Genomic DNA, 24038 nt, shown 5'->3' with positions numbered 1-24038 from the left:
GCCCATAGGGACCTTTGGAATGAACGTTGGATTAGTCATTAGAATTACAGTTTTGGAATGAAAGTGTGATTAGTCCTTAGAATTACAAGGTCATCCTTAAACTTCAAGAAAGGTTCCTTAATGGTGGACACTTGTATTTCGCTCACTCTTCTGGCTGATGTAAGAGCTAATAGCAATGCTACTTTCTATGTTAGAAATTGTATTTCTGCCCTATGTATGGGTTCAAAGGGACTCTTCATGATCTGTGTCAGAACTGTGTTGAGTTGCCAGGTTGGAGGAGGATACTTTATCGGAGAGAAGGCTCTGAATAGACCTTTAAGGACCTGCTTATTAACTTGATGTGGATAAGCTAATCAAAGTAATGTCTTGGTGCCATTATAATCTATGTGTCCTGTTTTCACTGCTTGAGAAGGTACTGAGGGACTTCCACCTCGACAACTGGGAATGATTCAAGCATGTACATCTATGAAAGAGCCAATACTGAAAACTACATGATTCGCCTAAAAGTGGACAATTCACAGTCAAGAGCTGAAACTGAGATTGGAACCCAGGTCAGCAGCATAGCCACTAGACCATATCTACATATGTGACAGTCCGATGTCAAAGATGGATGATCTGTGGCAGAGCGTAGATGTCATAGCAGTCTTTGATAGATCTATTGACAACGTCTTACACCACTCACCATGATATGCTTGTGGCAATAGATGTTTGGCCCTAGCTACTGCCCCTTTTCAATCTGCTTCTCTCAATATAAACAGTGGCATTTCTCAGGGCAAATCTTGCTTGAAAAAAGAATAAAGATGTCTCTGTACCCTCTGCCGATCTGTGTTTTAGGGGGAGGTACTTATGGGGGCTGGGTTGCGGGTTCTCATCACCAGTGTAAGAAAGCAAGTAACATACAAGTGTATATAAATGTGTTTCTTTATTGTTTTCAACAAAACAGATACGGTGATAATTATAGCCCCATCATAAGGTAGCAAGCTCTTCCTTTAACTTTATCCGTCAACTGGCCCCTACTGTCAGTACAAAATGAACAAAGGCAATTAACCATCAAACTTATGAATACTCATAATTTATAATATACTTTTATTGTAAAAAAGCACACATAAATATACAAATTACACATACATTTCTTCAGATTAAAGGTAACTCACATAAAAGCCACCCACCACTCTCACTTCCCAACACAAAACTGTTTGGATATTTGCTGCAACGTCATTTACAGCAAAGAAAAGAAATAAAACCTCAACCTCCTTCTCTATCTTGAGTGACCCCCATCTCACACTACCAACACTTCCCCATTTGCCATCTTAACTGCCTGCTACATTGTGTCCAATACCTTAATCAGAGTAAAAAGATAACTTCTGCACCGGTGAAACTGGATTGAAGCACTCCAACATTAATTCTAAAAAATCCTTTTGTCAAATACACTGCATCCAAACTTTCCACCAACCAGGAGATTTTAACCCCTATCTCGGTCACGCTTTAAGCTATTCACAAGGCAGTCTTTGGTCCTGGTTTCAAACTGCCTTTATCATCATCCCAGGGTGCCTCAATGACACTTCTGCAGACCTCACCTAGGCACCTAGAAGAGACCGCTTCCCTGCCTCCTTCCCCATAGGGGCATTGCTAGCCCCCTTCCATCGTTGCACTGAACTGCTTTCTCCACTGCCCCTTTCCTTTACCATTCTGGCAAATGCAAGGATGATGCCTCGTATCACAAACGGACTGGACTGGTCACTGTTGATTTTTCCCACACACTGGTTAAGTGGTCGTTTGACTGCATGAGGTCTATTATTACATTTGACCCCTAATTTAGCTCCCACAACTTCAAATAACTGATCCAGCTTAAAATATCATTTAGGGCAGCATAACTGCAAGAGGGAAAGAAAGGACTACAACAAAGGGAGGAACAGAACAGTAAATGAGTGCCATGTCCAGGTTGTTGACATTGCTAACAACTCCTTATGTCAAATCTGTATCTCAGGTTATGGTGCAATAGTTCAGATGCCATAGCTGTTCTTGTTTCAGAGGTTACTACACATCTGTTTAGTCCATGAGAATTCAAATTATCCACAGAGGTATCAGTCAACTTAGGCCATTGAGGAATCCAACATTGGGATAAGTCCAGACCTTGCTGTCCTGCTCAGCTGGAAATATGCAGAACGGGATAAATTCAAAAGATGATCTGACTTGGAACTGCCAGATACCCGTGAAACCAAGTCCTAGAGAGGGGGAAATAAAGGCATCTTTAAGTCTGCTTAATTTTGAACAATAAGCCCCCTTCCATCTCATGAACTGTACAACATCTGCCACCCTTCCTGCGGAGAACTGTACTTCTCAAAATTTTGAAAAAAGAACATATGACAGGGTTAGGTGAAACGGTTCATCGTGTCGCATGTCTAGGTCATTGGTTCATCGACAAAATCTTGAACATCCATCAACATGTCATTTCATGCGGTTTTGTTATCACTTGCCCCGGTCTCTGGTAGACCGATAAAGAGAATTTTTCGGCACCCATATATTATGCAGATTAACCCACACTTGCAAGGTCATCTGCGATAGCCCTCCTCAACTAGCACAACATATGAGGTTCAACAAAAGAAGAAATACCAGAAACTTACTGGGTTAGAGAAACCAGTGTGATCCGCAGCTTTGGGTTCCACTGAAGATCGCAGGTCCAGACCAGTGACCGCAAGCTCACTGGAAGGAACAGTGTTTTCCCACCCAGCCAAGCAATGCTGTTGACAGCAGGGAGCAGGGGAAGGGGTATACAAGTTACAAAAGAAAATGCAGAAGTACAGTCAAAACAAAAGAGAAAATGTCCAAAGGTCACACAATGCCATTGTTTCACATCTGGAGAAGTCTCTGGGAACATTTTGATACATCTTTCTTCCCTCAGCCCATCCTGCCTGCTGCTAGATGTCATGGAATTTACTAGGTTCTCACCTACATAGCTACAGAGGGGCAAGCAACATTTTTTCAAAACCAAATCAGACTTAATCACTTCCAGGTATTTTTCTCCCAGTGAATGTAATTTCATATTTGAGAACTTCCTGTGCAATCCTTTTAACCAGAAATGTTATACAACAGTTACAGTGAGTGGTACATAGGAACATGTAAACATTACAGAGGCTGAAGCAATGGGGAGGGACGAGAAAGAATAGTATGAGGCATTGTGTTTGATAGGTTGAAGTCTATCGGAAGATCAAAATGCACGAAGTCAATTCTTGGGTTGATGATGCTAGTGCCTACATGAGCTGGAGCACCGCCTTAGCTTTGTCCATTCAGACTGAAAAAAGTTTGTATTTTGTACTCCTTTTGAAGAGGGGCTACTGTCACCTTTCCTGAAACAGCTAGCATTAGACCAACAGATACTTTGTCAACATGCACTTGCCAGACCTTTACTATACTCTTCCTTTCACATTTTCTTATACATTCAGACAGCATGAAATACGATTCTGGACTACAGGGAGAATTTCAGAACATTTGCTGCAATAAAATTTCCCACTGTCACGCCGCTTGTGAGATAATGACTTTAAACACTCTTTTCCCAATGCTAACCCCATTCTTTCTGTCCTCACACCTCAGAAAAATGGTAACTTACAGAGGGAAGGGCCAGGCTGTCAGAGGGGTCGAAGCTTCTGCGACGATGGATCTTATATTTATGTGGGGGAAGCAGGGTCGATCTGGGAATGCTGACTCTGCAAAGACACCAACAATATTTAATTTTATTCCATTTATGTCCTTTTATCTGCCTGAATCAGGAAACAATACATCCCAGTGGTAGAAAAAAATAAATCACACAAAAGGACTGTTAAAAAGAGCAACCTCTACGTGACTGTGCACGTTCTGCAGTTTAAGAGAAGGCCTAGTGCAAAGCGTCTCTAAACCTTTAATTAGCATGGCTGGAGACAAAGCAACTAGCCAATTGGAAAGTCGTCTAGGTAAGGTTACAGATGAATTCCCAGTTTCTATAGACGGTCCAAAAACATAAATAGATGTGAAAAACCCGGGTGTATTAACCACTAATTAATGACATCAAGTACAATGCGGTCTTAAAATAGGAGAATGCAACCTTTTTTCCCCCGTTGTCTTCCCTTCTGTTGGTCCCTCTCTTTACGCTCCACTCCAGTCCCCTTTCTATCCCAGCTAACTGCTATTTATATTCTTAAGCATAAAACTCTGATAGTAATACCAACATGTCGTTGTTTGGGCTGTTGATGGCAGGTTCTGAGGAGAAGAGGAACCAAGTAAATAAATCAGAAGCTGCATGCATTCCTGGTTATTTTGTTGATCACTTTTCCGAAATATTCTCTATGCTTAAAGTGCAAACCACAGCTTCTTTCCACCATTCAGCTTCTATTTTGCCTGGTAACTGTGGTTGTTTAGGACATTAGGTTTGCAGAACTATTTGAAATGCTGCAAAAGTAAACCAAACCAGGATACACTGTCATCGTAAGGGACATATCGAAATATTTGTGAAGTAAAGGGATCCTATGCTCACAAAAGTTTAATTGCATTCTTGATACTGTTAATTTGTAACAGGGCAGTTTTTACCAGAGATTCTGGAAAGGAAATTTCGGGGAGAGATCGAACTTATCTGCAGCCTTTCTCCCTTCCCGATTCCATTACTAAATATTTTTGAAAATTGGGATTGTCTAGGATGCATACAGGGGTTGAAGTAAGGATCTCGGGTTGGATGTGAAACACTGGTTTTGTGACATCTGGGGATACTCCAACGAATGAGTGTTTATCTTCTGTGCTCCAAATAGGTTTTTATGTGGCTGAGTACTTATTAGACAGATAGGAAGAGATTGGTTTAAACCTTATTATATCTCAGTCATGTGATTAGTCACAGGCCCAACTCTCTCACTTTCTTCCCATAGAGCCTATAATTTGCTTTATCCATTGTTTGGATTTAGGTTTCTTGCTATTGGTTGGAAAATACTAGTGACACTCCTGGGGGTTTTAGGGGCCTTCCAACCCTCTTAATCAGTTAATGTTTGTCGAGTGAGTGACTGGTTTTCCTGGGATTAATTGGGAGTCGAATACCCAGATAATTTCTTATTAATTAAACTCTATCCCACGTTCATCAAGAAGAAATTCACTGGTGCATGTAACTTCTTACTTTGCAGTTTTTTTGGAGCTTCCTCAAGGCTCTAGGTCACACTCTGTTGAGACACATTTCCTTCATCACATTAATCAATTGTTATAGAGCAATCAATTTAACTTATTCCTCGTCAGGATGATGGATAAAACGGCCATTCCCAGCATCTTACCTTAAGAAAATTGTGCCTCGACAGAGTGTGACCTAGAGCCTTGAGGAAGCCCCAGCATAACATTCATTATAACGGGGCGAAACGTGTTGGCCGTATCTACCTAGTATGGATAATCCTGCAAATACTATGGAAATGGCTGTACTTACCAAGCATGAAAAATGTAAATAAAAATAAACTGCAAAATAATAAGTTAGATGCACAAGTGGATTTCATCTTGATGCATGTTTTTTTATTTTCCAGTGTCATTTGCTTTGATTCAACCAACCATTGGAAACAACAAGGAGCAACAGGTCGGCTAACTTCATCCATTGGCAGTTTTGCACTGAGTGACTGCATTTTGCCTGGTCACGTGCTCAGCCACTAGAAAAATAAATCACTTTGGTCTCAAAACTGGTGTGTCTAGCCTGCTGAACCACTCATTTGTCTTTTTTTAACTTTTTTTTTTTTTATATATCTGCCAAATGTTTTTAGAATGTTTTAAAAAAACACTTTTGCTGGGCTAGAATTATTGGCTTTGTCAATACTTCTTTGATTTAGAAGAAAAACGTGAACATATGCCAGTTGTTCCTTTGTTAGAGGTATAATGAAGCACAGTGAGTCATGCCGGATGTAAATGATGCCCTATTATGAGCCCTAAATGCACTCACAAGGAGAGGAGAACCCATTGCTGCACAAACTCCTTGGTCTCCCTCAATTAACTGCCATTTGCCCCCTAAATAGAGATGTTCACCTTTGGTGTTCCACGACTTTTATTTTGGCTCTTGATTTAGTTTACAGCACACTGTTGCTAGAAAAGAAGATGGGGTAAGTATTATATTCCTTGTCTACTTTTTGATCGATCGATTCTCTTGAATTATGTTTCAAAGTATCTTATATGCCTGTATCCTTCAACAAGGATTAAGGCCCATCCTGTTGGTTTGCCAGGATGATCTTCTGCAATGAAGGGATGTTTTTAAGAAGTTATTTCCAGTATTATCTTTTCACAACGGTTGCGCAAGATCTCTACCAGTTACTTGCTAGTAATTCAAATTGGAAATAGGAGATACGTTTCATTGGGTTTTCCTTTGGGCCACATCTCTTAGCACCGAGTACAATAAGCAGCCTTGTCTGGCTTGAGCTACCTCGTAACTGTGTGTTATGGCATTTCCTCTCAGAATACAGCCTGAGAAAAGTAAACCATGTGTAGGAGTTCAAGTAAAAGACAACATATTTAAAAATCATGTATATGGAACTCCGAACATTAGGTATACATCAATACAGACCAGCTCTAAAATGTCTAATATCACTGTTTTTGCTGTCATCCACTTTCTCCACGTCTGGGTCAACAGGAAGCAATAATGTATGCATTTTAAAGGCCAAAATTTTGCACAAGGATTGCTCTTCTTGTATGCCAAATAACGCATTGTGATTTTGAGGAACTATTACATTTTTGAACATATGCAGGAATCACTGCATACAAGTTTTCCAGTATATTAGAACTGATTTTTATTTGAAAATGTGAACAGTCCAATAGCATTGTATTATTAATGCTACAAAGATTCCTTCAGATATCTCAAAAACTACTGGATGGATTTACCACAAAACAAATGATCTATAGAGAGGAAAGTTCGAACATCACGCTACATGTTATATATAGCTGTATGCTGAAGCAGAAAACAAAACTTCCAATGGGTGTTACCATAAGAAATGGATCTCTCAGATCCCCTTAAATGAGTTTTAATTCCTTGACCAGCATGCAATCTGATTGTTAATTTGTTGTAGGAAGGTCCAACCTTTTTTAAAGCACCCTCTAAAAGGTTATGAAATCCTCCAATATTATCATGAGTCGAATCCACATGTAGAGCTGGGAGAGATGGGGCAGGAATCAACCAACCATCCAAATCAGGAGCCACATCCTCGGGTATATCACCCCTATCTTGTTCTGCATTAATGAAAAGGTCATTGGCAACTGGCGGAATTGTATTTTTCGGCGTTGGAGTTTGTCTGGGAGATGGTTCAGAGGGAAGGTTTTGTGAGTTTAGAGGAGTAAACTGTTGAACACGAGAAGATTGTGAACGTAAAGATGGTTGCTTAGATGATGTGGTTTAAAAGGCTCTGGCAAACCTTTTTTTTAATCTGCAAGCAAGAGCCTTAAATATTTTACTAAAGTTCTATGCATCTGCATCATTCCATCCTGATATGGTTCTTGTTGTGAACCATTCTTGTTGTTCTTATTCATCCATATATTGGATAGGTTTCACTATGCTTGAGAGGAGTAATATTCTTCCTCTAAATATTCTTCACCTTTCTCCACTTCCTGGCATTTCATCTCAAGTTGTGATGGACTATATGGCCGGCTAAAGGGTTCATCATCATCCTCCTCCAGTTGCTGACTCAGTGGTAGCAGCGACTGGGTGAAGTATGCTGCTGCATCAATGTTGTAGAAATGTTTTTTTCCCTTGTTTAAAACCATTTTTTCTGTCATTGATGGAGTAGTTGGTTTTATTCTTGATGATGTTGTTGGTGTTGCAGTTGACGAAGTTGTAGATGTGAGCATTCTTCCTGTCATTATTGGTTTGTTCACCAATGACCTTAACCATCAACGGTGCAGAGGAAGATTTCTTACATTGTGGAGCCAAATTGAAAGAAAGTGTTGTAGGCGCAGATTTAGATGTTTTTTTTTTTTTTAATTTTTTTTTAGAAACTATTCTTTTTCTTGGGAGTATAAGATGGGCTTTGCTCTCAAAGACCTATGGTGGATCTTTTTTCATAGTCTTTCTTGGTGGCTCTTGTTCATTTCCATGAGGCAGTTGACTTTCCAACCTCTCTTTTCTCTGCCTTCCTGCTGGATTCTAAAGAATCCTCACTATCTTCCCTGGAACACGAGAGGGGTCTTTGTTTTTCATTTTTTGAAGCCGTAGTAATAGCCTCCATTTCCTATCCTTCGAAGGTTTAGCAAAATAGGTTCAACAGATTTGAAAGTCTTTTACCTTATGGAAGTGTGAAGGTAGTAGATGCAGTTCTTATGTGGATCAGAGTGCAGCCTTTCGACAGGCACCACATGGACTGAGAAATCATTTTCCTAAATGTTCTTACATCATGTGAAATGAGATTTTATCAACAGAGGGTACAATATTGAAATATTGATATCTTAGCAGAATAAAAGAGACAACATCTAAATTGTTGAGACCTAAGAAGCGAGAGCAGGGCTCAATAGAGATTCCCATCACAGGAAAAAGGGTAGAAAATCTGAGGTATGGTAGCCTCTGAGGGGATTGGTCACCAGGGTGCTGCAGCCTGACTTGCCAGAGTTTTGTTCCTTTGAACTGATGTGAATAAGGTACTAAAGTTAATGTTTCTAGCCCTTCTAGACTAGGTTTAATATTGTGCTGCTTTCTAGTTATGCCATTGGGCTCCCATTTGGACGATGGGGAATCATTCAAGCATGTGAATCTATGAAAGATCAAGTACTGGGGAAGTTTTAATTCCTTGACTAGCATGTAGGGAATTTTAAAGGTTGAACCTCAGCCACTATCAAGTTCTTGGCAGTTTCACAATGAGTCAGAATTATTAGTTAATGAAAAAAAGATCTATGTGTTAAGGACAAAGCATCTTAACTTCAGCAGCAAATTCAGTGTTGCCTATTCTGTGATATTTAACATTATACTTACTGAAAAAAAAAAAACTGTTAAAAAGCGAGTTATGGTTCTGGCTCAAATGTGGAATTTCAGTGAAATTTGCCAGTTATGGTTTGTAACGCACACAACACACACCATAACTTGTGCAGCCCAACATGTTATCTTTGTAGCTGTTTTTACCTTTCTGTGCCATCTTATTTTGCTGATTTAGGACCATGGAGGATGGCACAAGTTGAGGGATATGTTGTGTACGTTGATAACTACAAATGGCAAATTACAGTGGTTTTACACACCACAGCCTGAACCAGAATTTTCTTTTTACCTTATTTTTCAAGGAATTTCAGTTTTTCTATGTAGTACTTAAGTTCCACCTCCCACTGTGCACTACCTTTGGCCTGTGTCCAACCAGTTACAAACATGCCACCACTTCTGTGCATCGCCTTTGGCTATGCAAAGCAGGAGTTGGGAGCAGGACCTGGTCTGCAAACAGGCTGTGCAGCCAAGCCGTTACAACCATACACTCCCCTTCTGCATGCAGTTTTTCACCATGCCTTGCACAGATTAGATGTAGGGCCTGGCCTTTTGCCAGGTTTACACCCAACCCATCATAAGACTGCAACCCCCCCCCACTGCGCATGGTCAAAGGCTTGTTGCCAGGCACTGTGCCTAACACATCTTGAGCCATGCCCTGCAGTTGATGAGCATATGCCTGCAACTAACATGCTGTGGGCACCTTACTCTGCTTTGGCCATTAGCCCAAAAAAAAAAAATACAAACCCTTCTCCAGCCAGTCATAACTGAGCAAAATTTAAAATGAGAGTAACATGAGTTACGAGCCATGACTCCCAATTTAAAACATGGAGTACAAAAATTTTAACCTTTTCAAGTCCTATGAGAGCTAACGCCCTTTTTCCACCTGTACAGATCTGCACAAAAATTGCCATGCCAGAACTTAGCGAATTGTCCTCAGTGATTTGTCAGATTCCATGGAAAACTGCCCAGCATGTCTAAAGTTTTAGAAAAATAAAAAAATGCCTTTGCAATGGAAAGGGCACCTGAACCACAACAGAGTTGTGAAGGACCCTGTGTAATACACATACATAAACACACACAAAGTTTAGGTCTGCTAAATTACACAGACTGACGAGCTGACATGCTCTTTCAGTTTAGGATTAACCTGCCAACCAGCTACACATACCTTACATAGGCCGGCTCTTCTATATTGTCAGACTGTTTGGGTCTTCGACTTTTGCAAACGGGACAAGCTGCTGCTGGATCCAATGGGACTGGAAATAATCGCTGGTTGACCCTATAGCAATAAACGCCTGGCATATCGGGTGAGAAACAGCATTACCCTCCATTCCAATATGAAAACAAAATCTCCAAAGATTCTTACCCATCACATAAACATCACAGTTATCACTTCCAAGAATAGGTTGGTTTGCAGTTTTGAAACACTTCAAGGCAGGTTGAAAAAAGCATTTTAAAGAAACACTTCATTTTTAGAGCTCTCTTTTTCATGCTTTTCATTTCTGGTCTGACTAAGGATATCCTAGCATCGCTGCCATTAACATACATCCTTCTTTCCCCAACATCACATTGTCAAACTCCTGTCACCGTTCCCAATTCAAAAGAAACCTAACTATAATTCTGTGTCTAGCCCAACCCAGGAAAACTATTTAGGAACACTGTCCTTCATGGAATAATTTCTAAGTGATATTGCCTTCTTTGTGTCCAACCTAAACCTGCTCAGCAGAAACTGGCAGCCTGTGCATCTCATTGTCTCCATGCGAACAACATGTACCTGCAGAACACATTATCATTGCAGCATTTGTAAGAAATGCTCCTCACCAGCTCACACAGAATACCCTCACATTTACCAAATTTATAAAACTAGTTAATCCTAAGTGTGACAGTTCATTTAACCCTGCAAAAGTCATGCATAAAACACAGCTGTAATGAACTGCATGTAATAACTAATCGCTTCTTACATTTATGCGGTTCAAGAGACATTTCTCTGTCCTCATCTTCAGAAGAAATATCCAGTGCCTGCTGACTACAGAATAAGCAAGAAAATAAGACAGTGACAAATCACAGCAACAACAGACCTGAAATGATTCAAAGAATGTACACCTAGAGATTAAGATCTGCTTAATGCCCCAAAGGGTAGTTGCGTCACCAGAGGATTTTGCATAAGGAGCTGCTCATATTTATTGTCAATGAAAACAAGAGTTTTATGTTATTGAATTTTCCATTGTTTTTTGTGACAACTGGTCTGGACATAAATCTACTTGCTACAGTGTTCTAGGTTTTGTTTTGAAATAGCTGCTTTATGCAGTCATCTGTAGCAAAACACTCGGTCTCTTAAAGACGAACTGGAAGCACACATTAATGCTTATACATTCAAAAGGTAACAAATCTTAGTACTCTGCTAAAAAGAATGAAGAGTTTCTGAGACACAACTACCTAGAGAGAACAGAAGCGTTTGGAGGAAGACAGATGCAAATAAGTATTGCGACAGTGGTTAAACGTTAAATGAGGCATCACTGATATTTAAAGAGCTGTAAAAGACTTGCATTTATCATTTCAGCATAAGGCATATTAGGCCCATGTTATAATACAATTAAAACACAACTTAACTTCAGACAGTACTTCAGCATTATTTGCAACAAACCGATCTCTCACTTACTCCAAGTAACGTGCATGGATACATTCTTCTTGGTTCACTCTTCTAAACTCATTGAGCTCAGAGAAGTACTGCTCTGATTTTTCAGCCACAGAGAAATCGGTTTCCAACAATCCTGGAAAAACATGTAAATGAACCATGAGAGTTGTGACTGGAACTCGAGGAGCAGTAAGGATTTATATGGCAAGCATTACTACTCTCTCACATCTCACCAAGCTGATATCATAAGCAATCTTTTTGCAAGAATCAAGAGATACAGAAGCCAAAATACATTAAAGCATCTTTCACACACATAGAAAGGGCTCAAGAACTTACCTGCAATCCAGTCATAGCCCAGAAGGGGGCGATCCGTCCACGGGCCTGGTCTCAATGGAGATGGCTCGAAATTAGATTGAAACATCACACGACCAGCACCTTTCTGGAAGGAAGGAAACAGCCAATTTTTCATACTTAAGATATTTCTCAAGTGCACATTTGCGAATGGACATGAAGCTTTACTAACACCACAGGGAAATACATACAGCATGTTAGGAACAACTCAGAACTCTAACTACTGAGGAACAACTATATAGGTTCACAGCGAGCAGCGGAAGAAGAACAGAGGGGTAGATGGTACAGATTTGTGGAAGTCTTAAAACAGGAGTTCAAATAAAGAACATACACGTTTGTTTCAGATCCAGGGTGACCTTTCAAGTGGTCAAGAGGGTTCAAACAAAGAAAAACTGAAAAAAAGGTTTTAAGTGCATCCTGAATGAAAGGGCATTAGGTTCGGTCTGGTGTTTGCTAGCAAAGAATTTCAAGCTGCTATTGCTACTCTAGAGAAGGATCTGTTCTGTGCAAAGTTAGGAACATCGATTCGGAGGTCATTCCTAATTTGAATATCCCTTTGCAGGGGTGTGGAATTTTATAAAATATCTACTTGTCCATGGGACAGATTGTTTCATAAATCCACTTGTCCCTCTGGTGCCACTTAGTGCGGCCACAAATTATGGCACTATGCTGTTCACAAATATTTTCTAGGAGTATGATTTCCTGATCTTGTTCTGTAAATTGTTGTGAATTCATGAAAGCTGTAAATCTGTACTAATACAAGGAAATATACCATGGGTTCACTTCTGTGACTTTTTACAAGAGTTAGGCTCTTAATTAGATCCGGTGTTAACAAAGACATTTAGTTTTCATTAAAATGAATTTCTCTCTCGCTATCTATCGGCTGGCTTCACTGTGAGTGACAAATGAAAAAACAACAAGGTGATAGATGGAATGCTTGAATTAATCTCAGCCACCGACAATCGCTTGGGCCGCATCCTAAACCATCTTTTTTTGCCCACCTTGCCACCTCAGTTTGGATCTAGCCTTATGCAAATCAGTCTTGACCCTGGTCCTCATGGGAACAGTCCAGACAGAACTGCCAGGCCAGATCCTCCATGAACCATAACGCATGCAGACTATGGGGGTTATTACAACTTTGAGGAGGTGTTAATCCGTCCCAAAAGTGACGGATATACCACCAGCCGTATTACGAGTTCCATAGGATATAATGGACTCATAATACGGCTGGTGGTATATCCGTCACTTTACCGTCACTTTTGGGACGGATTAACACCTCCTCCAAAGTTGTAATAACCCCCTATGACTGATTTCGCCCTTGTTATGGACTCTCAATGTTTGGTTCCAGTGGCACAGTGAGCCCAGGACCCACATCTGGAAATATCCGGCGCACTCAGGGAGTCAAATGCAAAAGCACCAAGGTGATGGATGGAAGGTGAGTGACTGTATTCTGCTCCTTTACAAGGAGCAAATTGGCACAAAAAGTAGTTTTGTTAAGAACTACTTTGGCAATTTGTGCTTTTTTTAGACCAAAAATATTTTGCTTTTTCCAATGTTTGTTACTATGGTGTGGGCCCGGCGGCACCCACAACAATAACATTTTACATAAACAATGTTAAGACAAGCATTCACCAAACTAAATGCTGACCACCAATGCCAGACCTACTGGCTTTGCCAATGCTTGTTTATTTTCATGTTTCCCAGAATCATGCTGAAACTGGTTAATCTGATTTTCCATAATGGACATTTTTTGACAAAACGAGCATGGGTCAACATATTTTACTAAATGTTGCTTCAAAGAAACAGTACCCAAAGTTTCACAGTACTTAAGCTAAACATTTTTTTCACTAGTTACATTTTTTGGTCAACGTTTTACTTTGAAAAGCAAAGAACCATCAGTCTTGCTTTCAAGCTTCTGCAAATATTTGTTTCTAACCAGAGAGCATTCTGGGAGCATTACATGTCGCCGGATATTGTTAAACTTTGCAAATGTGTGTACACATTTTTATATAGGACCACGTTCAGTAGTGGTGTCCGCGCTTAAAACGTTTCCTTAGAGCGCTGACCCAAACAATAAAAGTTTTGCACTAACGAACCATAAATAAGGTTTGAACAGCATTAAGGGACAAAAATATCTTAAATGCAGACAATGCCATTGCTAATCCATAATGAGGTACTGTAAACTGACAGCCAGAGGGTTTGTTCGGCAGATGGTTGGGCCTACATGTCCCAAGGACAAAACATGAAAACCTGTTGTCCACGACCCCAAACAATATGTCTTGGGCGATGGGCTATTGGAATTCCACAATCCTGCCTTTGACCTCCTGGGACAGATAGAAGAGAGATATGACAGGATGTGTTATGCAAGACTTTATACGTGAGGCAGCACACTTTAGAGCATATCCTAGCTTCAAAAGGTAGCCCACCGTGGTTTAGATAAGATGGGTGAAATATGATCAAATTTACCAAAATAAATCACTAGTCTGGCAGCAGAATGTGTAAGACTTTTAGAGGGCCAGGTATGAATGGAGAACCCCCCTGCTGGTATAGATTTGTCGAATGCCAGACGAGAGATCACAAAGGCATGAACAGCTGTTTTGAGTTGACCTCTGAGGATGAGTACATTTTTTGGGACTCTTAATTTTTTGACCCTGTGGAGGAAGAGTTTTGCTTTTTGGCCATGCTTTTAATGTGGGGTATGAAGAAAAAAGAAAATTGGAGTGTGAAACCAACATATTTCACAGTTTGAGTGACAGCAGTAGCGAATCCTTGAATTTTTATGAAGAGTTTAGTCTGCATTTCCGTAAGGAGTGTAAAGACAATACATTCTGTTTTGTATGGATTTCGTAACAGGGGGTTTGTTGACAGTTAGTTTTGTAACATGATCAGGCATGTTCTAAGTAGACTGATATCCTTGATGGTGGATGTTTTAAGGCACATTTGCACGTTACATGTATTGTTGGAGAGATGACCCTGACCGGCTAAGTCACTCAGCATCTCCAGGTAAAGTTTTACAAAGGTAGGTGAGGGGATTGAATCTTCAGGTACTCCACTCGTCTTTCCCAATTATTTAGAAGTGAAGTTTCAGATCCTTACTAAACGACTTCAATTTACAGAAAAGGAGCTCTGATCTTGCAATATTATTACAGTTATCACCTGGGCATATCTGGGTTTTACCATATGACTGTCTCACCTTGGCATCCAAACTGCGAGACATATTTAGGATCGACTTGGGTTTATGCATTTCCTTAATAGCTTGTTCCTTCTGCCTATTGTTCCCCTCATCCAATAATCGATCTGCATAGTGCATCGGGTCTGGATGTAACCTCTCGACCACTGCACCAGCAGAAGGACATTTCTGGGTGGTGGACTTTAATCCCAAAGCCACGGACGCTGTATTTTCAATGGGCACATCCATTTCTCTGCTGCCTCGCTGAACACGGCTCACAGGGATCGCTTGCCTTTCTGGGGGCATGCATTCTTCAGCTAGTGCTTGGTATTTGCATATCTTGTGTTGTTCGGGCACTCTTTGCTGGGAGACGACAAAGTCCCCGCTCCGATCTTTACAAATGTAAGAACAACTGTCCTTTTGCATTTTCCGCGGTGAACAGAGGGCAGCTCTGGCAACAGCAGTTTCCCCATGCGGTACTAATTTCACCAAACTTGTCTGTTCCACCTCCATACTCAAAGTTTGTTGGTTCTTGACATTTTCAGAAACAGGCAGGTAAGATATTTGATGGTTAATCTGAAACAGACAAAAACAGATTAGCACCACATGGAATCCAAAACGCACCACAACTGACTAAATGAGAAAGTCATAACGTTGTCATAGGTCCTAGCACTCCAGTTTTTCTTCATGCCATACCAGATGTAAATAGGTAAGCAATGGTAAAACATATAAACTGCAAGGGCAACTGTGATATGCCTGCAAACAGATAAAACTACGTTTTGTTAGGAAACGTAAAGCTCACATGTAAACGCTGGTAATACTACAGGCAGTAAGTGGATCCCAGTTTACAAAAATTCCTTGTTGGTCTCAAAGAAATCAGTTTTCCAGTTTGAGAAAATAATTATGTTTCAGTGCCATAACCTACTATGTGGGTTCGGAACTGATGATATAAAGACAGCACTTACTAGTTTAAAGCAGAGTTTGAGAGGTGGGGATAAACAGGTCAGAAGTTATGTTTAAAGTGATGAAAGAAGCTCTAGGAACCAGAGTTTCAAGATGCAACCTTACGAAAGGGCACATATGTTCAAAAAGTAGAAGATGCAAGCCGGCTAGCTACTATTTTAGCACCTTAGAAAAAAACAAACAAGAACCTTAAAAGTGATTTGAGCTTTTTAAAGAGAAAACTACAAGCATCAAAGGCACTATGAATTACAAAATTAGAAGAGATGACTTTCTATAAGCACAGAATATTTCAATATTAGTATCTTGGTTTATGCAATGCTTAATACAGATGCACTGGTCCACTTTCTACATGCTGTAAAAGACAGATGTTAGCTACAATCATCCAATTTATTGGTACTCAAATTATTGCTCTCGGACGGAGATGAGCCATGCTCTCCTATTCCTAGAGACTGTGAACAGAGGTAAGCATTCTTCAACATGGCCTCTGTGAATAACATCAAGTTCTCCATTCTAAGATGTGTAAACTGTGGAAAGTCTTGCATACTTGGACCATACCAACATGGGTAGGTATTTTATACATCGACTGCGAGAAAAGTGGAAAGTCTCATACCATGGACTATGGGAACAGGGATTTCCCAGCCTTTGCCCTACACATTAAACTCTCCTCTAGTTCCCCTCGCACTACAATATCCAATTTTTAACTGTAAAACAAATTCAGCTACTACCCCCTCATCCAAATCAAATTCTGCATTCTCTGTATGGATCCTACCACTATGTTCATCTTGACTCCTCATTCACATAATTGAGCTTGCTCATTTCTTCTGTACAACACCCTGACCCCTCTGGCCTCAAACCAACATGCCACTAGATTTGAGAGAACTGCCATCCTTCTCCTTAACATACTTCTGTTCAGCCTCGGTGCTTTAGAACAATGTTAGTTAATACTCTAAACAATTTTGTTAACCTCACTATGTTTGAAACTGTGTTTTTTATAAGGAAAGTGCAATAATTATAAATCAATTAGTTTGAATTTTTGGATTTAAAGGTTCCGAGCACTAGATACCCGTAATCGCAATCTGTCTTCCTGCCCTTTTTTCATTCCCACCACCCTTCTCAGCAGTGTGAGCTGCCTTTTAAATTAAAGTTCTACATGTTTTTAAAATTTGTTTTTAAACATCCTGAACAATTTAACTGCATTTCAGATAAATTCGTTTCAGCTGATTAATAGGTTTTACCCGTAATATGATTTGAACTACTCACTCATTACCCTTTAAAAACAGTGGTCACACACGAATGAAAACTACTGCCAACCATCCTACTTGCTGCACTATTGCCCTGTTGCATCCCACCTTTTCCAGATCACTGTCTTTCCAAGGTCTTTAGTCTCATCCTTCCCAATCCTCTCAGCAGTACTGAAGGAAAGCGGCTGTCTAAACACGCAATCTATTCTCTCCTCCAGCTGCAGGGGCATTGCACTGCCCTGGGTCTCCTCAATTTCATTCTCATTCTCCTGGTCAATCTGCCGGTCAATCTCTCAGGCTACAGCCTTAGAAGTGAGCATTCATCCCATAAGCTTAGTTTCTATCTGCATGTTTCTCTTGCTTCCTAAATCAGTGACATAATCTTCTCATTTGCCTTCTCCCACCACTCGTGTCAACACTCAGACCATTTACTTCTCATAACTTCAACCTGCAGCATCCTCCTACACCATGGGTCACAGATCTCTCACAGTCATCTAATGTTAAAAGGCTTTCTGCTTTTGAGAACTAAACTTACACATGAAACAAATATAAGACTGGCCTGCATTGTTTGCCCATCCTATCCTCACAAGCTCTCACCAACATACACATTTTGATACCCTCTGCCAGAAAACTAGGCCCCCAGCATAAGGGCTGGGGTCCTGTACAAAGTTCACCGAAAGGGCAGCAAGGCTATTTCAGAAGCTCAACCCACAGCTCCTTTCATATTGCCACGTCCATGATAGTCTCCTTGACTAATGAGTACAATGTACTACTACAAACGCCTTGTTTGCCGTCTACTAGATTCTTTCAGTCTCCCTACTGCCCATAAATTCACAAACTTTTGTCAGAACACGCTTCATCCTCCCAAGAGGAACCAACACATCCCTTCCTGCCGCCAATTTGGTGGGCCATCCGCCAAAGGCAGCGTACCAGTAAACCTTCTTATGTCGGTTCTCAGGTCCTCAACTCACTACCTGTCTGGAAAGGCTTCACAAGCATTGCGATTGCTAACGTTACCACCAGCCCACCCAGTGTTTCATCCCTGTTATGATCCTTCCAAGCTCGTTTTATTTCTTCATTGGAATGTCTCCCTCAGCAAACTTCAGCCAAATACTCACTTCCAACGTTCAAGTCTACACTTAAAACCCACCTTCTTCACTTCAGTACCTTCACACAGCTGACTCTCAGCACCTTCCTTTTACCTTGACCAGCTATGTATGATACTATACATATATTTGCAATACTGTGTTTAGTATATTACCATGGGTTTGTTATAATCTTCACAAATCATCTGCAACCCATGTTTATCACTTCACAACCTATATCATTATGGACCACCTTTTCACAATACCCAGAGGCTAAGTCCTAAAAGCTTCTATCGGAACACAAGAACAGTGAAAATAGTCAAGTCCTCATTACTTATGCGGTGTAAGGAAAACAGTCCTCATTATCAATACTAGGTAAATAGGAGCAGGCTCTCCATACACAAACTACAATTTTGGATAACCTAAACTACAAATAGGGATTGTCCCTGATTTAGACTGGGTTAACAGGTGCACAAATCTCCTTATTATCACTGTTAGTGTAGATAAAACGTGACCATGTCAAGGGACGACTTCTTCAAATAAAACCCTTGACTGAATTAATAGTGTCAGAGTCCACCACCATTGGATAGGGTGAACTGCTCATCGTCCTATGCTCCTCAAAAATTGTGATGGCATTTCTGAAGTAGGGTCTGGCAGCAGGTACCCGATGACCAATATTTAAGCATTTAAGTAAGGACTGGCATCAATACCTGGGATCTAGAAGTAGGTACTGGCATACTCGGACCAGAGTTGCGGCTGAGGGACGAGGGCAGCTGAGAGCCAGGTTTCACACTCTGTAAAGGAACAAGATCTCTGAACTCTGCCTGTTTTCCCTTCAGACACTCCACTAGAGCTTTGTTTGTTCTTCTAAGACTTTCCATGTCTTTGGTGACCAACATCATTCATGCCCGGCCCTTTGAAAAAGAAGAGAAAAAGAAGATGTTAAATAGGCAATGCAGATTATCTACCAATTGCAGACTGTGCTACAATAGAGGCACACCTCACACTGGCATGACCAGTCCTGAATTTTTATCCCACCCATGACCCACAAATATTGCTCACAAGCTGGAACTCTTCACTAGCTCACACCACCTCTCTCACAAAGTGAATGCACTCTTAAAATGACATATTGTGACCTGATCACAGGAACATCTGCAACCCACGTGTTTCAAGTATGTTCCTTAGCAGGCATTACCGCCTCCCTGAGCTATACTGCAGGCCAACATTTTTATCGCCAAAATTTTAACACCTCAAATAATACTTTCTTTCAGTCTCCCACCGTTTACTGAATTGGACAATGTTAAACCTCAATTTCATGATGCAATTTGTGCCTGAATTAAGGCACTCCCCAAACATCTACTAGGAGAGTAGACCAGTTCAATAGGTAATGGGGACTGTCCAATAAGGGAGTTCTACATCAATGGAAACCAGGAGAGGTTTTTTTTTTTTTTTTACAAAATTCAAAAATAAGATGTACAGAATCCATGTCACAAAGGCTATCAAAGTCAAAAATATAAAACCAGAAAATATTCTAACTCCCAAATGAGCAGCAAAATCAGAAAGAATTTGGCCAGCATCCCCAGTAGAACATGAAAGTCTTCTAAAATCTGGCTTACCCCAGAACTAAGGGATTTTTATACACAATTCTTGCTTAGCAAATTAGTAAAACAGCAATATTATTGGGGTGAGAGCAAAAGTATGAATTATTTAGCAAATCAGAACACACAAATAATACACATCCTTACCTTAACTACAAAAGCATCCCAATTCTGGGGAGAAAATATATCCACACCATCTGTGCTGATTTCAAACAGAGATGTTCGAACAAATGAACAAGTTACTTACCTTCCGTAACGCTTTTTCTGGTAGATACACTAGCTACCTGTGGATTCCTCACCTTATGAATTCTCCCAATGCACCAGCATTCAACTGACATTTTCCTTCCCAGCTATCCACATCACAATGTGACGTCACAATTGCCCGACTTCCACGCGACTCCGTCTGACGTCATCGTGGCAATAAGAGGTCCTTGCCAGTGTGCTGACGTCAGTTTTCACCATTTTTTACGTCTCTTTGAGGCGAAAAGGTGATCACCGACATCACATACTCAACATAAATACATCAAATATAATACATAATATTTATTCAAATATAAACAGTAAAAACACACACACATATATATATATATATATATATATATATATATATATATATACACACATATATATATTAAGCTCCAACAGATCCACGAAGAAAGGCGCGCTCTGCTTGTCGGTGCAGGTATTGCAACCATACAAAAACATGAACGAGGATGTGATAGGGTTCAGAAACTAAGACGACGTTTGGAGTCGGAATATATCATCAAACTAAAAACGAAGATGCCATATGGAATTAATTACAATGAAGAGTTGTATTGTCATTTATGATTTTGAAACAATAATGGGATACTACTGTGTTTGTGTTAAATTAAGAAAAGGCTGTTATAATTTTGATATAAAAATGATAAAAAATGAGGGGGGTAAGTATCCCCAGAATGAATCAAAGTATAATATAAGTTTAGCTGTTGATGTTTAAGTTTACAGAGAGTGATTATTTAGAATTAGTAACATGACAGTAGGATATTATATATAATAACATATGTATGAAGTAGTAGGAACCATAGGATTTTTTATTTTCATTTTTGTTTTTGCTTGTATTTTGTTATCACATGACTGTTTTATATTCTGGGTGTATAGGGATATATTTGTTTTCTCTTTGTTATATTAGTAACACTTTTGTGGTAAATTTTATGTTTATTGGTGAAGTACTTTAGCACTAGATATGTTATATATAACTACATATCCCAGAATGCCACATAAAGGCATAGCTTAGTGGAAAAGTATAAATAGAACATGGATTGGAGTAACAAGTTACCGTGATCAAGACCGAGAAGGTCGAAACGCGTTGGTGTTAGTTGATGGGGTTGCTTTTTCGTTAAATAAAATAGGATCAATCACAATTCTGTGAGTGCGGCATCTTGAACTTAAATGTTAAGCTGGCAAACACACACACATATATATATATATATATATATACACACACACACACACACACACACACATATATTCACCCAAAGAAAACTTGGTATGTTCTTCTGATTGATACAACTGCCTGTGGATTCCTCACCTTATGAATAGAGTCCCAAACAATACTGCAATCTCGGAGGCGGCTGCCTGAGTGGTCACACCAAGAAATCTTGCAGCACTGACCGTGCAAAATGGCCATCCCTCCTAACTTCCGAGTCCAACCAATAATGCTTAGCGAAAGTGTGGAGGGAAGCCCAAGTTGCAGCCTTACAAATGTCAGCCACTGGAACACCTCTAGCCAAGGCTGAAGTGGCAGACATAGCCCTGGTGGAGTGGGCCCTAATTCCAACAGGAGGATCCTTCTTTGCCGAAGAATAACAGATTTTAATACAAAGAATGACCCACCTGGACAGTGTTCTCTTATGGACGGCCATGCCTTTCCTCTTCCCCACATAGCCAATAAAGAGTTGATCGTCCACTCGAAACTCTCTTGTCCTTTAAAAAAAATAAATAATGCTCAACGCTCTCCTTGGGTCAAGCAGATGCAGTCTATCCTCCTCTTTCGATGGATGGGGAGGAGGGTAAAAGGACAAGAGAGTGTGATGGATTGTCCCATATGAAAGGGAGTAACTACCTTTGGTAGGAAAGCCGCCCTTGTTCTCAGCACCACCTTGTCTGCATGAAAATATGTGAAAGGGAGGTTTAACACTAAGAGCTGAAGCTCACTCACACGCCTAGCAGACATGATGGCTGTGAGGAAAACTATCTTCAAAACCAAAAGCCTTAACGGCAAGAATGCAAAGGTTCAAACGTGAACCCCTCAGAAAAGTGAGAACCAAATTCAAATCCCACTGAGGCATAACAAAAGGAGTAGGAGAAAACCTATTGGTTAGTCCTTTTAAGAACCTTACAACTATAGGGGACTTAAAAAAGGAAGGTTGATCAGGAAGATTGATCAGAAAGGCCGACAGTGCCGATAAATAGCCCTTGACAGTCACAACTGCACAACCCTTCTGCGCCAAGGACAATGCAAACAATAAAACGTCCAACAAATGGGCTTGTAAGGGATCAATTTGCTTCTCTTCACACCAATCAACAAATTTTGCCCAGCTGCCAGCATAGATAGTCTTGGTGAAGTGTCGCCTGGCCGATAAAATAATGTCCACCACTTCTGGCGGGAGAGAAAAGGAACTCAGATATTCCCGCTCAATCTCCAGGCATGAAGGTGCAGGCTCTGGAGGTGAGGGTGTAGAACCTGCCCCTGCGGGAGGAGGCCTGCCCTGTGAGGGAGACTGAGCGGAGGGCACAGTGAGAGCTGGAGAAGTACTGTGTGCCACACCCTTCTCGACCAATCTAGAGCTATTAAGATGACTTGGGCCCGGTCTTGGCAGATCTTCCTTAGAACCCGAGGAATCAAGGGTATGGGGGACGCTTAAAGCAACTGGCCATTGGGGTCTCCCACGAAAGGAGGCTCCTCGTCCAAACCCCCTAAACCTCCCAAAGGATCTGAATGGGGTGGCAGTGGAAGCCTGTAGGCTCAAGGACTTGGCAGTAGCCCTACTCTCCTTAAAGCGCTCTAATACAGAGTCAGCTTTAGCCCCAAACAATTTGTCCCCATCAATGGGCAGGTCCAAGAGGATCGTCTGGACATCCATCGAGAACCTAGAAGTCCTCAACCACATATGTCTTCTGGTGACAATGGAAGTGCCAATCGCTCTGGCCACAGAGTCTGTAGTGTCCAGACCCGACTGTATAACTTAAGTAGCAGCAGCCTGAGCATCCAACAGGAGTCCTTGCATTTCCAAAGGCAGATCCGGTAGCACAGCCTTGGCCGCGTCCATCAGAGCATGTATGTATCTGCCCAAAACACAAGTCGCATTGGCAGATTTGAGGGCCATGCTACATGAAGAAAAGGTCTTTTTGGAAGACTGCTCCATCCTCTTGGATTCCCTGTCTGAAGGCATACCAGGGAAGGAACCAGGAGCCGAATGAGACGGGCATGAACCCTGGACCACCAAAAACTCTCCGAAGTCGGATTCGACAGGAAACCTGGGTCCCCCAGAGCCACTCTATACCTCCTTGCAACCGATCTGCTAACAGCAGACGAAGTCACAGGCATCTTCCAGAACAGGCTTTGTAAGAGCATCGTTAAAAGGCAGTAGTGGCTCCGCAGCAGCTGAAGCATGATAGAGGACCTCAGTTAGGATGTTAGTCTTGACCTCTGCAGATGGTAGTGGGAGGTCCAGAAAATCTGCTGCCTTCCTTACCACAGTATGAAAAGAGGCTGTCTCCTCTGTAAATTCCCCAAGAGAGGCTAGATCCCACTCGGGGGAAGTGTCTAGTCCACTTGCCAAGTCCAAACCCTGATAGTCCCCCAGGGGCTCAGCAATTTCTCCTTCCTCCAGGAGTTGCCTCCGATACTCTTGTTCCTCTAAAAACCTCAGAGCCTTTCTCCTGGACCTTAATCTGGCCTCAATTCTCGGCATCAACATGGAAATCACGGACGTCAAAGATCTCGGCTGACGCAGACCAGGAGAGACACCCTGCTCCACGGATCCATCTGACGCCAGAACCGAATCCAATTGGCGCCGAGGACACTC

General features: G+C 41.0%; 1 protein-coding gene across 3 annotated transcripts in view; it reads right to left on the bottom strand.

Annotated features, from left to right (window-relative positions):
* Positions 1–1066: 1066 nt before the first annotated feature.
* Positions 1067–24038, bottom strand: part of MIIP (migration and invasion inhibitory protein) — a 28404-nt gene continuing 5432 nt past the window's right edge. Inside the window, exons 2-10 of one of the 3 annotated variants that reach the window (XM_069241262.1) lie at positions 19084–19287; positions 15109–15660; positions 11901–12003; positions 11589–11700; positions 10891–10955; positions 10098–10224; positions 3608–3704; positions 2625–2741; positions 1067–2225 (exon numbers count right to left, since the gene is read on the bottom strand). In XM_069241262.1, the coding sequence (XP_069097363.1) occupies positions 2094–2225; positions 2625–2741; positions 3608–3704; positions 10098–10224; positions 10891–10955; positions 11589–11700; positions 11901–12003; positions 15109–15660; positions 19084–19275 (1497 nt within the window). In that variant the 5' untranslated portion in view covers positions 19276–19287 and the 3' untranslated portion in view covers positions 1067–2093. The remainder of the gene's footprint in view (positions 2226–2624; positions 2742–3607; positions 3705–10097; positions 10225–10890; positions 10956–11588; positions 11701–11900; positions 12004–15108; positions 15661–19083; positions 19288–24038) is intronic. The other 2 variants (XM_069241263.1, XM_069241264.1) reach the window with 2 other exon arrangements.

The sequence above is a fragment of the Pleurodeles waltl genome, chromosome 6, assembly GCF_031143425.1.
Source record: "Pleurodeles waltl isolate 20211129_DDA chromosome 6, aPleWal1.hap1.20221129, whole genome shotgun sequence".
Taxonomy (NCBI): domain Eukaryota; kingdom Metazoa; phylum Chordata; class Amphibia; order Caudata; family Salamandridae; genus Pleurodeles; species Pleurodeles waltl.
The sequence above is the reverse complement of the archived record's forward strand: the minus strand, read 5'-3'. Positions and strand labels throughout refer to the sequence as shown.